This window comes from Diadema antillarum, unplaced genomic scaffold, assembly GCF_040938485.1.
Source record: "Diadema antillarum isolate AM-2024a unplaced genomic scaffold, OU_Dant_1.0 seq00001453_RagTag, whole genome shotgun sequence".
Classification (NCBI taxonomy): Eukaryota; Metazoa; Echinodermata; class Echinoidea; order Diadematoida; family Diadematidae; genus Diadema; species Diadema antillarum.
Window position 1 is genome coordinate 128,812 of NW_027272199.1, and position 15,637 is coordinate 144,448.

The 15,637-nt window shown below is 38.5% G+C and overlaps 1 protein-coding gene across 1 annotated transcript; it reads right to left on the bottom strand.

Moving 5' to 3' along the window:
- Positions 1–1,825: 1,825 nt before the first annotated feature.
- LOC139709592 (protein mago nashi homolog) lies at positions 1,826–14,829 on the bottom strand. The gene is made up of 4 exons (XM_071621554.1): positions 14,712–14,829; positions 6,375–6,433; positions 4,983–5,176; positions 1,826–3,811 (listed from the first exon to the last, which is right to left on the bottom strand). The coding sequence occupies exons 1-4, from the start codon at positions 14,806–14,808 to the stop codon at positions 3,712–3,714; spliced, it is 450 nt and encodes a 149-aa protein (XP_071477655.1). The 5' UTR covers positions 14,809–14,829; the 3' UTR covers positions 1,826–3,711.
- Positions 14,830–15,637: the final 808 nt, after the last annotated feature.

The following is a 15,637-nucleotide window of genomic DNA, read 5'->3' on the forward strand; positions in this document are numbered from 1 at the left end:
TTGTTGGTTAGTGTGGTAATGTATAGGGTTTCAGAAAGAATTAAAAAAGAAAATCAATCGATTCACACATGTATAGATGAAGTGAAGTGGGAGTATGCAGTTGCACGGCACAGTTTGATATTTGCTATGTAACTTCTACTAGAAACTGCTTATATTCAATCTCGTGTACCAAGTGAGTGATATTTGTATATGTATACAAAAGAACGAAAAAAAAAAGCTACATTTATTTACACCAGTGTCACGTGGTATGCATAATGCATGTGAGCGAAGGGAAGGCGTCTTGAATTATTAACGAGCGGAGGAGTGATGTAATTGAATGAAGATTTAACCAGTGCAACATGTCCAGTAGTGAATTCAAACAAAAGCCCATCTCTGTCCGTCTCTTATTTCTGAATCCTGTTATCTTCTCGTGATACCTTTTCCCTTTTTTTCCCTCTTCATTGTTGTCATCACATCATGTAGCCTCATTCGCAGGCTGCTGCGTATCATTATTATTATTATTATTATGATAATTATTATCGAGAGAATGATAAAAAGCTTTGTTTCTTGTTAAAGAGAAATAAAAATCATTATTATGGAAAATGCCACCCTGCCTGTTATTTTTGTGTGAGCTTTCAGAGTTATGTTTCAGTTTCCGTATGTATATGTGTATACCTGGATAAGCAATTAATCTAAAAGTGTGTGTGTGTGTGCATGTTGACCGACCAGGGCCCCGTTTTATCAAAAGATATAATCGATTTTAAATTTCCTTAACACGCAGACTGCCATAGACTCGTGATTGAAATCAACTATCTAATCAATTATATCTCTTCATAAAACAGGGCCCAGGGCCTGTTTAAGATGCAATAAAACACAAGTCAGGTATTGGCCCATCAGAAATGAGTGCAGTATATACAGAGACTTAGCAGGACGTTTGATTTTTACCTATGCCAAGTAAGGTTATGTTTTCATTGGTGTTGGTTTGTTTGTTAGTTTGTTTATATGTGTGCAAAATTACTCAAAAGTTGTGAACGGATTTGGATGAAACTTAAGGAAAGGCCGAGAATGACACAAGGAACTGATAATTAAATTTTGGTAGTGATCCAGGAATTTTTCTGGATTTTATGAAGGATTCAAAATATTTTGGCAGGTATGGTCAATGAACTTGAGAGTACCAGCTGTGCATTGTTTGAGGTTTGCATATGTAGTGCATGCTCTAGTTTCTGCTCGGGTGAAGTGAAACCCAAATATGTGAATTGGGGGAATTCAGCAATGTTAGTTGTAGAACAACATATCAGCAAAGTTTGAGGCAAAATTGGACAGTCCCTTCTGAAAGTACAAGTAATTGTCAAAGTTATGGTACAGCCATCACTGGATGAGAAAACCGCCTCACTCTGTGACTTCATGTATGGACAACACCACAATGTATACAGAATACGTGTACATGTATATATTTAGAAAACTTGACCTATTTCCATATTTCTACATGTAGCATAATGAAAAAACACTCGACTTACCTCCTAGAAAGAAGGGGGAATGTACCCTAAACATCTGTCAGTAAAAAGCCAAGGGAATGAGCACTTTTCATACGGAATGAAATTTTGTGGAAATCTCTTTATTTTCTTTATATCATTGTGCATACCCATCGTCACAAAATGCTGTAGTCTTGTCATCCAGTGAAAGCTGCACCATAACTTCAGAAATGCATAACTATCGAACGGCTTATTCGAGTTTTCTCAAACTTTCTCTGATGTGTCCTACAAATGCTGAAGCACTGCATTCACTAAACTGAAGCATATACAACGTACTCGGAAAGTAATGATCAAGACAACAAATTACTTTGAACTTTGTTTAATCTCAAACAACTCTAACATCTACGTACACTATATGTACATCACATGATTTACATAATACTCCTAAATTGTGAAAATCATAAACGCTGAAATGAGAATGCAAAAAACTTAAAAACTGCAATAAAATCCTGAACTTTTGCCAGTGGGGTCGACACAATTCTTTGTTGTTGTTGTTGAGACAAATATACCCATAACACACAGACAATGATAGTTTATGTACGTACTAGCTTGTAGGTACTCATGCAGTGGGAACTAACTGAACACAACACAAGCTCAACATGAACTTTTTAAAGTTCAAGAAATGGACATGCACATGTATGAGCTATTGTAGGATACTTGGAATCATCTCTGAAAAATGCGGAATTTGAATTTGCTGGACACTGACAAGAAAAAGATAAAATCTGTTACAAACACACAACCATATACCACAGTCTTGGGGTCAGTCTTAATGTTAAACTCTTCTTTTTAAATCTATTGCAACCTCGAGCAGCCAGATGGCACAAGAGCTTAACCCCTGGAGGACGAGTCCCGAGTATACTTGGGCAAGTGTCCATGGGAAATGCATGTTGTAGCAAAATCGGACCGTCCCCAATGGCTTAAGGCTAAGGGAAGGCGTACCAAATGCCAAATGTTTTGCAGTGTTATAATTCTACTAAGTTTCCTGGAGTCAACTCATTCATACAAAAAACTCGCGAAGGCACTGCCTCCCACGAACGAACATACAGTGTACAATATACAGTACAGCGGACTCCCGTTATAACGAAGTCCTCAGGACCGGCAGTTTTCTTTCGTTATATCGGAATTTCGTTATAACCGAACAAATAAACAACAGAAATACATAGAGTGGATGACATTGCACCCCAAATTTTTACTCTGTTATAACCGGAATTTCGTTATAACCGTTTTCGTTATAATGGGAGAGCACTGTATTGCTCACTTTCTGCTTGAACAGGGATAGCACTTACTTGGGGTTCTTGATTGAGAATTTAATCACTTGCAAAATCATCTAACAGGTCTCAATGCGTGATGTATTATGCTTGCAAAATACATGGCATATACAATATATGGTAACTGTATGACATTTCTACAGTGTATTGTTCACTGAATTATACTCGGACTGTTCTTTTCTCTTCATTGATATTAAAACAAGGCACACACGGCTGCACCTACATGTAACAGGGGTCACTCGCATCCTACCAAACCACATCTTGCTGCAAGGGTGTTAATCAACATGGAATTTGGGTAAGGGGTGGCAAAAATAACCCACAATACGTTTGGAAAATTAAGAAAACAAAACAAAAACAAAAATGGAGGGAGAAATATCATATCATATGCATCGAGTGTGTCATGATGAACTCTGATGCAACTGAAGTCCATGGAACCCCTTTCCTGGTGAGAATACGCTTTTGAGTTTGCTGTCTCGGTGAGCTTCCCTGCGGCCTTCAGTCCTTCACCACGGATTTAGACGCATACAATTCGCGGTTGCAAGGGTTGATGAGTTTTCTGCTACAGTAACTTTCCGAGTTTGCCGTCTTTTTTCCATCGCTTCTACTTTAGGAGCCAGGATTTTCCCCCCTGACTTTCAAAGCAGAGACAACATCATTTTTTGCTCCCTTGGCTGTATTCCACAAAAAGATACAATCAAACATAAGTCAGGAAATCAAACATAAGTCAGATATCAGCCACTCAGAACTGAGTATTCAGAGGCTTGTGCTTGATTTTCAGATGTATGTCAGATCCCAGCTTTTTTTGCAATAGGTCACTTGGTCATGCAATGCTCCTCCCTTTCAAGTTTTACATTCCGACAATCTTTACCCCTCTGGGAAAACAGTCAACACAAAATGTCTTTCTTCCTGGAATGAGTAAGCACGGATGGTCCTTAGATGGGCTTGATCTTGAAGTGTAAGCCGATCAGTGAGAAGACCAGACACTTTAAGTCCTGGACCAGGTAGTAGAAGGTACGCAGACCCTCGGCATCTCTGCAGAGCATTTGAATGGTGAGAGGGGAAATGAAACAGTATTAGTACTACATGTTTATTGGCTTTGACATCATTCCTGACATGTTGTGTGTGTGTGCGTGTATGTATGCATGTGTGCCTCTGTTATCTACATGTTTGTTGAAGTCTTCGCTTATTAGCATTGCATACATGTACAGTTACATCATCGAATTGGCCCCTATAATGCAAGCAGCTTTCCCTCTCGAAAGTTACTGAACCAATCATGGCTGCTCTAACATTTGTGCCTGTGTGTTTATGTGTGCATTGCTTGTGTGTAAAATTGCTTGTTGCTTGAGGGGTGACATCTGTATAAATTATAGGTTTAGGTAGTTATTATATAAATAAGAGGATCACAAACAGAATCCTATTGCTCTCAAATGTGGTATCCCCTGAAAACCAGTTCTCATCTTTGAACGTGGATAAGATATACATGTAATTACTGGTAAAAATCAACACATACTCAATCAGTGCTTAAAAAATGTTCATGGGGTATTGACTATATCCTCATCTTATGCCATACTCTCAGGGTTAACAATCTCTGTACATTGCACGTCCCACACATGTAGATCCTGCTAGATTTTGAAAGGATCGTACTCCCTGGTCCACATCACACATGTGTTTAAAAATTCATAACTTTTCATTCAACAGATTATCCAATTTTCCTAAAAACTTTGTTGATGTGTTCCACTAATAATACTACATTCACTCAATCCACATATTTGGGTTCCATTCCCCTTTAAATCCACTGTTTACCACTGGGAGCAGTGATTAAAAATTGCTCAGATATCACATCTGATGCATATATGCAATTCAGTTGTTTCAAAAAACAGCTTTCCTTCAAAAATTTTGCAATAAAGCCACAAATACAAGGAGATATCACCTAATTTTCTAAATAAACCCTAAATGTAGATGGTTTATTCAGGAAAAAGATTTTAACTGTTGTTATATTTTGTATATCTAAATTGATTATACTAATTAATATTTTTACATTAGTTTTCTCTATCCCTACCTCCCATTTCAAAACTATTTTCATGCACTAAAGCTGTTTGTTTGTTTGTTTTTTCATCTGCAAATGGTAAATAATGACTTTAAGCAGCAATAACAGTCTGATGATAAGCTATCGGTGCTCCAGGCTGTAAGTATATGTACGTACCTGCTGTTGTTGACGTCAATGAGAGATCCAAATTTGGTGGTGGCGAAGGAGATGTGCTCGTCGCCCATGACGATCTCCAGCTCCTGGCGACCGACGCGGTCCGGGGGCGGCCAGAGGGCGTCGTCTTCTTGCATGACTTCTGAGTCCTCCACAATGCGGCGCAGCTCTTCAATCACCGCCTTGTGGACGAAAGCCTGGTTTGGGGAGGGGGGGGGGGGGGGGGATTTGTGGAGTTTAACAGAAATTGTTATGAAGTGAGATTTGCATTTGCTTGTGACAAGGAATGAGACACTGATTTGTTTGCCCTTTTCTTTGCTTTGATTTATAAGTGTAGGGCCTATTTGATATCTACAATTGTATGTGAAAGAAATATTGCATGAGACTATTTCAGAACACATGCAAAGTACTAATAACAGCGGGATATGTGCTGTCTTAAATTTTCGAAGAACTTAATGCTGCAAGATGTTGATAAATTCATTACCTCATTAAGACTGAAATAAAAATGAAGAATGGTCTTAGGGTTTGTTACGCTAAGTCTATAATAGGCATAACCATCATATATACTAAGGGGTAGCCATCATATAAAGTTTACAGCCATTAATCACAGCTTATCAAAGCTGCATGGATGTCTCTGCAGCTGTAAGTTGCTTTATTCACTTGGCATTTCATATAGGAGTGAAATGTCAATTAAGTCTGCTAGCCAAAAGTAACACCCTAACACATCTCTAATTACACTGTATCTACTCTCTGTTTCCAACTAGTGCTTCAACTTTCAGTTAATTGGCTCTTTCATGCACCTTCACTTCTCTACATGTCATGATAAAAACAAACAAACTAACAAACAAACTACAACAACAAAAGTCCCAAGACCAGTCAGGTGACAATCATAGGTCTACCGTTTTGTTCTACAGTACACGTACATGTGTACTTCACATACTTAAAACAGCAATGTGTCTACAGAACATACTCTGACTACAATGAAATGGCAAAACAGAGCACAAAAACAACAATCTCTAGTATCAAATAACTTTCATTAGTCATTGACAGACTACAGTATTGATCATTCTACTAAAACTATGATAAATAATGGTGAAATCTGGATTATCACTCACGGACATCACAAGCATTGTTAGAAATATGCATGGCAAATATTAAAAATAGCCATAAGAAGTCAAAACAGCTAACAAGAAATAACACACTGAAAAACAAGAAACAAAAACAACCCCTAAAACAATCCAAAATACAAAGTACTACTCCAGGTGGGCCCTGTTTTACCAAAAGCTAAAATCAATTTTAAATTTCCTTACCACACAGGCTGCCATAGACTTACAGTTGAAATCAACTATATAATCAATTTTAACTCTTCATAAAACATGGCCCAGCACTACAAACCTCTTTCCTGATCATCACATCATTCTTGTAGTTGGAGTTGTTGGCGTAACGAAGTTTCCCTGAAAACAGATGAACAAGAATTGCATATCATACAGTCTGATTTTGATAACAAAATATGTTTTTACTTTCTTGCATAGCTTTCATTCTATATTGCAACTTCTCAGGTTGGGTATTGCTTGGCTGAGCAAACATGAACATAGAACCTGAAATGTAAGCGATTTCCTTAAAGTAGAAAGGTTATTGCTCTTTGTTCTGTTTCATTTCTCTCTCTTCAAATTTTTACATGTCACCAATCTAGAAGTTGTAAATACGGGGGATTCTAGAACATGTGCATGTACATGTATATGACAAAGAAGGTACAAAAAATTGACAGGAAATCATGGGTGGTTTCTTCAATTATTCTTTTTTTCAATTATTTCATTTCTCTAGTTGTTGTTGTTGTTTTTAAGGAAGAAGAGAAAGACAGAAAAAATTTCTCTTGTGTCTAGATAACTATGCTATTAAAAAAAAAGTTTCATTAGTGATGGAGTGGTCCAAGTCAGAAATAATTGAATCTCAAGAGAAACAGTATCTTTATTAACATTAGATAGACTTGGCCACCTTGCTTACATGTACTATTAGTAACAAAGGGTGGGTCCAAAAAGTTTAATACAAATTGACATAATTTAAAAAAAAAGACTCATGAATGAAAGGTTATCATACATGTTTTGAAAAAGCTATTAATCCAGAATTAAATCTAGGTATCATTTTTGTGCTTTATTTGTTCACACTACGATGACAAGGAGGCATTGTTTGCGAGAGTGCAAAAATTTACTTGTGCAAAAGTATAAAGTGAGAGAATAAATTGAATGCATCAAATAAGTAAGATGCATTAGGCCTACAATATGCTTTTTCAGAAGCAAAGTCACAGAGTCACACACTCACCATGGTAGACAAAAGGAATGCAAACTACACTGTAACACACATACACACAAGGAACATGCACACTAGCACATGTACACACCGCATGTTCATGTCAATATGCTCATCCACCATGCACCATGCATACCACACAAAAAATGACAACGAATGATTCAGGATATCAAAAGCAAAACAGTCTTTCAGAAGACCAAACATGTGTAATTTAGGCCTAGGTCTAGACATCTAACCCTAAATGTCTAGACCTAGGTGGGTTATGTTATGATAACCTTCCATTTATGCATTAATACCAAGCAAGCGCAGGGGATACACAAGGATAATGTCATCCATGGCTTAGTGCAAGGTTCTCTGCTTTCCTCACACAGACAGCGAGTGACGTCGATGACACACAGCCCACAGCAGTGGGCTAAGCCGAGGCGCTCGAAAAAACAACAAAAAAAAAAATGGTAGGTTCCTGATTACAATCTAAATTACAATAAAGACAACTAGAGAGGGGCCGTCAAAGGCGGCAGACCCACGCCTAAGTACAAAGTCGGGGTAAACATAATGTGCATTCGGTCATCTACCAGAATTCGGCCACTTAATTGCCAGTGTGCTTTATCACCAGCCAGTGAGTTCTACAAAAGATCGTACACTGAAGTGTACGATCTTTGGTTCTACAGTCACATCACACGCAAATCACATCATTACACATACGGTATTAACACTCATTCACGTACAGGAAAGTCCTTAAGTCTCCTCCAAAAATCCATCGAAAATCCCAAATTCCACCGTCAAAAGTGCAGAATCGGAACTTTTCCAAGCGCGCGCGAATTAAGTCCAGTTTTAAGAGTATTGTCTACACGACGGGTCGCGGAAAAAGCGCTAAAAATCGAGAAATACGCCGTTTTCTTACGGGATATTTTGATTATAGCAAGCCGAGAGTGTGATGATATCAAAGGTCGTATGAGTGTACGATCTTTGATGGTATCCACAAAAGCAAAAAAGAAAAACAAAATTTACGTACCCCCTAGGCAATTACCCCTATGATTAGTGTCTACGGGAATTATTCAATGCAAGGGTTGAATGCAAATGTCTACTGCACCAGTATTCGGCCACCAACGAGCGCCGCAACGTCCCCGGTGCAATTTTGCACCAACAGTGTAGAGCGCGATGCATTTTCAGCGGCCTTGCACACGCATTGACATTGAGCACGCATATCGTGCAGTGTGACTGCGACCGAGCAAAATGCTCCTCTAACGAAAAAAACAATCAATGTTAATTTGAAAAATCATCAAATATCAAAGGTCGTATGAGTGTACGATCTTTGATGGTATCCACAAAAGCAAAAAAGAAAAACAAAATTTACGTACCCCCTAGGCAATTACCCCTATGAAATAGTGTCTACGGGAATTATTCAATGCAAGGGTTGAATGCAAATGTCTACTGCACCAGTATTCGGCCACCAACGAGCGCCGCAACGTCCCCGGTGCAATTTTGCACCAACAGTGTAGAGCGCGATGCATTTTCAGCGGCCTTGCACACGCATTGACATTGAGCACGCATATCGTGCAGTGTGACTGCGACCGAGCAAAATGCTCCTCCAACGAAAAAAACAATCAATGTTAATTTGAAAAATCATCAAATATCAAAGGTCGTATGAGTGTACGATCTTTGATGGTATCCACAAAAGCAAAAAAGAAAAACAAAATTTACGTACCCCCTAGGCAATTACCCCTATGATTAGTGTCTACGGGAATTATTCAATGCAAGGGTTGAATGCAAATGTCTACTGCACCAGTATTCGGCTACCAACGAGCGCCGCAACGTCCCCGGTGCAATTTTGCACCAACAGTGTAGAGCGCGATGCATTTTCAGCGGCCTTGCACACGCATTGACATTGAGCACGCATATCGTGCAGTGTGACTGCGACCGAGCAAAATGCTCCTCTAACGAAAAAAACAATCAATGTTAATTTGAAAAATCATCAAAATACGGGCCAGTTTGTGATGACGGAGAACGAACTTTCATAAATCTAGAAGGACATAGTCCCTCAAATAGGCCTAAACGTAAATTTCGGAATTCTTACGAACATTTGAGCAGCGAAGTCGGATCGTTGGGGAGTTTATGTGTTCGTATGGTAGCGGAAAATCGCAAAGTGAGAAACGGGAAATTTTCGGAATGGTCACTATACCATGGGGTCAAAACTTCAAGGTCACACAGAATTTGCAAGGGTCAACCGATTATCACCAAAATCTAATCGATTCTTTCCTGTCATTATCCAAACATTCCCTGAACATTTCGTGCAAATCCGTTTACCCGTTCTCTTGTTATCTTGTACACAAACAAACAAACAAACAAACAAACAAACAAACATACAAACAAACAAACAAACAAACAAACAAACAAACAAAAAAAAACAAAAAAACAAACAAACAAACAAACAAACAAACAAACATACGGAACCCTTTACATAACCCCCTGCCGATTTTCATCGGCGTGGGTAATTATCAACGCCAAGACGCACACAAGCCCTACGACAGTGTCGATGGCAGATTAGAAACTCTAGAACAGAGTGGTCGAGTTACACTATCTATGCGGGCCCAACACTACACTGTTGCTGTTGCTGCATGCATGCTAACCCCGTCGCGGGGCGCTGTAACACAGTAACAGCGCCCCGAAGCAACCCATGCAATTTTAGAAGCACTCAAATGCACTGCAACATGTAAACAACTCACCGCTCAAAAGGACACTTGGATTCGCAACGAAAAGCCACATGATATAAAACCATTATTGTTGAACAATAGAAACGACTATGTATTTCTCACCATTACCTCCGAAAACAAGATAAATAGTCATCTTTGAGACCGTCTACTCGAGATACTGTCCGTTCAACGTTTTGAACGTATCACGTAAATATACTGATCTGCGCATGCGCAAATGAATATGCATATTTTACGTCATCTGCCATATGTACAATGTCGCTCGTATTTGGTTCTCGGTCTCATTTAATAAAGGACACCTGTTCGTACCAATACCATAGGTATCATGGAGTTCAAAAATGCTCTAAGTGAAGTAGAGGAGGATGCAAAAAGAATTAAGTTCAAAGTGGAGCAAATAGAAATTATGGAGAACGCAGTGAAACAGAATGACACCTTCCTAATGTTGCCAACTGAGTTTGGCAAGAGTGCTTGCTTTGGTTTCATCACCAAATCTTGGAAGTTGGATAAAGCAGGGCTGCACACTAACCCATTTTTTTTTTCTGCCGGTCCAACCTGTCTCTGTCGGATCAGTAAATATCCATTTTTCCTCCCCATTTTTGTACTGGTCGGAACAGAAAATTAACTGGTCAACAACAACCTGAAAAAGCATTAACTGGCTTGCAAATTTATTTTCATGTTTTTGTCGACAATAATATTACCTCCCCCCCCCCCCCAAAAAAAATACATTTTGCAAATAAATATTTTGTAAACTCAAGTGCCTTGTTTATGGATCATTTCCTTGAGAAGGAACAAAAAGGAATCATTTGTGAATTGTTTTGTTGATACGAAAAGGAAGTGAAAAAAAAGAAGGGACTGAAATGCGGTTTTTAACTTTCCTCCGAAAATTTCTTCCCGTATCTTACAAGTATGCGTTCTTGAAAGTACACTGCAGGGTCGAATTTGTGATGCTTTGTACTCCTATCTCTTCTTCGTGTATAGAACCATTTTAAAAGAATTGAATGTTTGTGAATTAAAGTGTTAAATGATTATGAACAAAATCAGATTGTATCAAATGCGTTTGTGACTTTTTGTCAACATCGGCGCACGTAGAGTAACACGCGTTACTTAAGTTGCTGCGCTTTTCACATTTTTGGTGCTCAGCTGGATTGTAATGATTATATGAATTATTTTTGCTGTATAGTATTTTCTGATGCACGTGCCAGAAGGGGTTCTTTATTTTTCTCCCGATAATCTTTTCGCATTTGTGCATGCGCTCTTGAAAGGTATATACGGCAGCATACGGCATCAGGGTCGAATTCACGATCCTTTTTGCACTTATTTCTACCTCGTGATATCAGCGGGATTGTGACGATTTCATGAACTTTACTTCGGATCACTGTTCGGATGTAATCTGTTGTGATGAACACACCAGAATGGTTGACAATGCGCCCTTTATTTTGCTCCGATAATCTTTTCGCATTTCGTAAATGCGTCCTCTCGGATTAGAAGAAATGATACGGCCGAATTCATGATTCTTTTTGCACCTCTTGTTCTCCTCAAACTTCAACGGGATTGTGATGATTTCATGAATCATTTTGGCTGTAATTTTTATAATGCACGCGCCAAAAGAGGTTTAAAATGTGTCCTATTTTTCTCCCGAATTTGTGCATGCGGTATGCGTTTTTGAAAGATACACAGCATGCAGGGCCAAATTCACGATCCTTTTTGCGCCTATTGTTTCCTCAAATTTCAACGGGATTGCCATGATTTCATGGATTATTATTCGGCTATAATCTTAATGATTCACATGCCAAGAGGGGTTGAAAATGTGTTCTTTATTTTTCCCCGATAAAATCTTCGAATTTCGTAAATGCGTTCTTGAAAGATCATAACACGGCCGAATTCATGATCCTGTTTGCGCCTATCAATTTAATATCAGCGGGATTGTGACGATTTCATGAATTCCTACGGCTGTAATCTTTTACTTTGCACACACCAAAAGGGGTTGAAAATGTGTCCTTTTATACTTTTTACAGATAATCTCTCCCACATTTCGTAAATGCGCGTCTTCTCGGATTAGAAGGTATTCACGGCCGAATTTATGATTCGTTTTGCGCCTATATTGTCTCCTCAAACTTTAACGGCATCGCGGTGATTTTATGAATTATTTCGGCTCTAATCTTTTGTGATGCACACACCAGAAGGGTTGAAAAAACATTCTTTATTTTTCTCCCGAAAATCTCTTCGGAATTATTCATGCGTTTTTTGAAAGACAGTATTCAGGGCCGAATTCGATATCCTTCTTGCGCCTATCGTTTCCTCAAATTTCAACGGGATTGCCATGATTTGATATTCGGCTGTAATCTTGATGATGCACCACCAGAAGGGGTTGAAAATGTGTCTTTTATTTTTCCCCCTATAATCTCTTCGCACTATTCGAATATCACGATTTTTTTTTGCGCCTATTTCTATAACTCAGATATCAGCAGGATTGCGATGATTTCGTGAATTCTTTCGGCTGTAATCTGTTGTGATGTACGCACAAGAAGGATTGAAAGTAGTTTTTTTTCCCGATAATTTCTTCACATTTGTGCATGCATTTTTGATAACCAACATGGCATGCAGGACCGAATTCAAGATCCTTTTCGCGCCTACTGTTTCCACAAATTTCAACGGGACTGCGATGATTTTATGATTTTTTTAAAATTTTTTTTCTCGTCACATTTTGTGCATGCGTTCTTGAAAGGTACACAACAGGACAAATTTTGTTATCCCTTTTGTGCCTATCTTCATTATGAGACCATTCTGAAGGAATGAAATGAAAACAAACGCAATCAGATCTTTATACTGCTGTAATTTTTTCAATTTTTCTAAAAATCTGCACAAGTAAACTCGTTCTAACATGTCATCTGCCACGCTGCTGCAAAGCCGGGATCGGATCATGGGTTTAAAAAAGGCATGAGTGAAATGACCACAGAAATGCGTGCGCCTCTACGAATACATACTCCTTGTCTGATGGCATGACCGCCGATCGCAAGCAAACGAACGATGTAAACGCGTTGGGGAATACCGGCATGCATTTCAGTAGTATTGTACATACACGTATGTATAAGGCTTAAAAGGGTATTGATCAAGCAAGACAACATCAAAAAAAAAAAAAAAAAAAAGCCATGGGGAGCAATGGAATACAATCCCAATGACCATGTGGATGGATCTGAAAGGGTTAATTTCTAGTTTTTCATTAACCAATCCATTATGCCTTTAAGATGAAAGCCAATCTAAAATTTTATCAACTTCACGACAATGATAAAAAAAATCCAGCAGAACAGTGCAAAAATGATAAAATCGGATAAAAAATAAGGAAGTTATGACATTTGAAATTTCAAAAATTTTCAGAAGACACTTCTTGTCCCATTGCTATGAATGAATGAATGAATGAAATGAATGAATACTCAAGAGTCAATTTTATTGATCTGTATGTCACAGTACATAGAAATTTAGCTTCCAATTCTTCCAACTTGTTACACACAATAATTATGAAACACACACGCACGCGGACACACACACACACATACACACAATCAAACAGAAAGTGACAAGCCTGACAGAAAAAGAAAGACAGGAAGGATCTCCTCTCATGTGGTAGTAAGTCTTTGGAAAAAAAAAAGGTCTCTCAATAAACAATCAAACAATTCTCAACTATTGGAAATAAACAAAACATGTAACAGAAGTGTATTCAATTCAAATCACAGTAGAAAATAAACATGAAGCAAAAATGAATATGAGTCCCCAAGAAGCAGAGCTTGTGAGTGGAGCCCATTGTGAATGTACAACATTAAAACTATAATGTACAGTGTGAAAGGAAACTTGATCTATAGATGAGACATCTGGGGCATTGCCTCTGCAGACTGGGGAAAAAAATAAAAAAAAAACCCCAAAACATACCCTCTATCATGAAAATCACCTGTTATTTTCTTAATCCTTCACATCTCCAGATGTTCATTATGTGTGCACTTCCTTTATTGCAAATAAATAATGAACCACACATTCGAAATGTGCTTAAAAAACGAAATAAATAAGTGCCGGTAGGCCCGATAGTAAATCATCGCCCAGCATGCATTCTATTTGTTACGTCTCATGAATATTCATTTCAGTTCTCAGCGAGCTTTCCGTTTTTTTTTCCACACGCATATATTGCGTATTACAGTATGTGCTACGTTTTATCCATATTAGCGCATGCGCTGTGTAAGTCGTACTACAATACGAAATGCGGTAGGACTAAAAAACCTCGGATAAACTCTTTCACAGGGCTCTCAAAACAGATCATATTGTAAATCGACTTCGCCTGCCGTGATTGTAAGTATCTTATCTAAGAGTAAGGCTACTAATTTCAGTATAAAACCCTGTATTTTGGTCTCTGGTCACGTAAATGCTTAGCCATATCAGGTGCTTCCGTGACAGGTATAGGTTTGCTGTGCGACCCCTTTACGGTACGTATTTGTCCGTATGGGGTCGCTGCTGCGGTTACATGCATGCTTGCTTGCACTTGCTGAACGCGTTGTTTACTGGCTGCGAAATATATAAACCCCATGTACTGAGATCCATGTTCCTTTATTGAAACTTTACGCTCAGTTATCACTCGTACCATTGCAGACAGACAGAATTATACTCAATGGTGTTCGTTTCTACAGTGACTTCTCATTAACAAATAGACAGTAAATCAGAGAGTAGATCTTACCATCTGGTCTAAACTCAAATTCGAGAAATTCGTGGCCAAATTTCCCTTTATGTCCCACGTAATATCGCAAGTAGAATTCACTCGATGATCCCGCCATGTTGCACGCTTCCACGCCGAGTACGTGGCGCCCTCTACAGTTACGATTCCAGTGATGCAGGAGGTGCTGCATTGACAGCTCTGAAGTTCCGGCTGCATGTTCGTCCGACGCTGTTCGAGAAGCCGACGAACCCGATGTCGATGCCCGAGGACGACGTAACGAAGGGAGACGCATCAGATCAAGTTTAATTCACGAATGGTTCATATTCTTGCGGTTGGATGAGTTCCAGATAAAATTATCTCCTTGTCGTTTATTCTTTTTGTTTTGAAACGACGAAGAAATCTTTCACCTTGTACGAATTCTTTAACTTGAAATTCATATTTTCAATCATGACCTGGTTGGCGTGAACTCGCTTATTTTTTGTGTCTTTTTTAAAGGAAGATGGAAAATATAAAAAAACAAACAAACAAAAAAGTCAATCGAATGACCATTTTATGTGTTACCTTCCACTCATTTTTCAGGGTAGCAATCAAGACATTCCGGAAAATATTTCAATCTATCATCATAATTTACATATTACGTCTAGGCGAATGAGAGTGCCTTTTTCTTTTCTTTTTTTTTTTCATGGCTAATCATTATTCACCGAGAAATAATGCGTGTAGTACCCACTCAGCTGAGACTCGTGTGGTGTTTTACTGTGATTCCGTCTCGTGGTGCTCGTGCGCCGGAAACGAAATATAATAAAAATATTTTGTGTTGATGATCTTCACTATCTAGATCTGAGGCAACGTTTTGTATACCTTAAATGGAAATCATTCAATCTTACTGTACATGAATGAGGACCTACATTTATGTAAAATGAAATGGCTCACTATCTGTGTTCTGTGAT

What these genes read in the sequence shown, in the direction of transcription:
- LOC139709592 (XM_071621554.1), bottom strand. Translation starts at nt 14,808, where the DNA reads ATGGCGGGATCATCGAGTGAATTCTACTTGCGATATTACGTGGGACAT. An exon ending in ATTTGAGTTTAGACCAGATG is followed by an intron (nt 6,434 to 14,711) that starts GTAAGATCTACT and finishes ATCTGTTTTCAG; the next exon opens with GGAAACTTCGTTACGCCAAC. An exon ending in ATGTGATGATCAGGAAAGAG is followed by an intron (nt 5,177 to 6,374) that starts GTTTGTAGTGCT and finishes TCCCCAAACCAG; the next exon opens with GCTTTCGTCCACAAGGCGGT.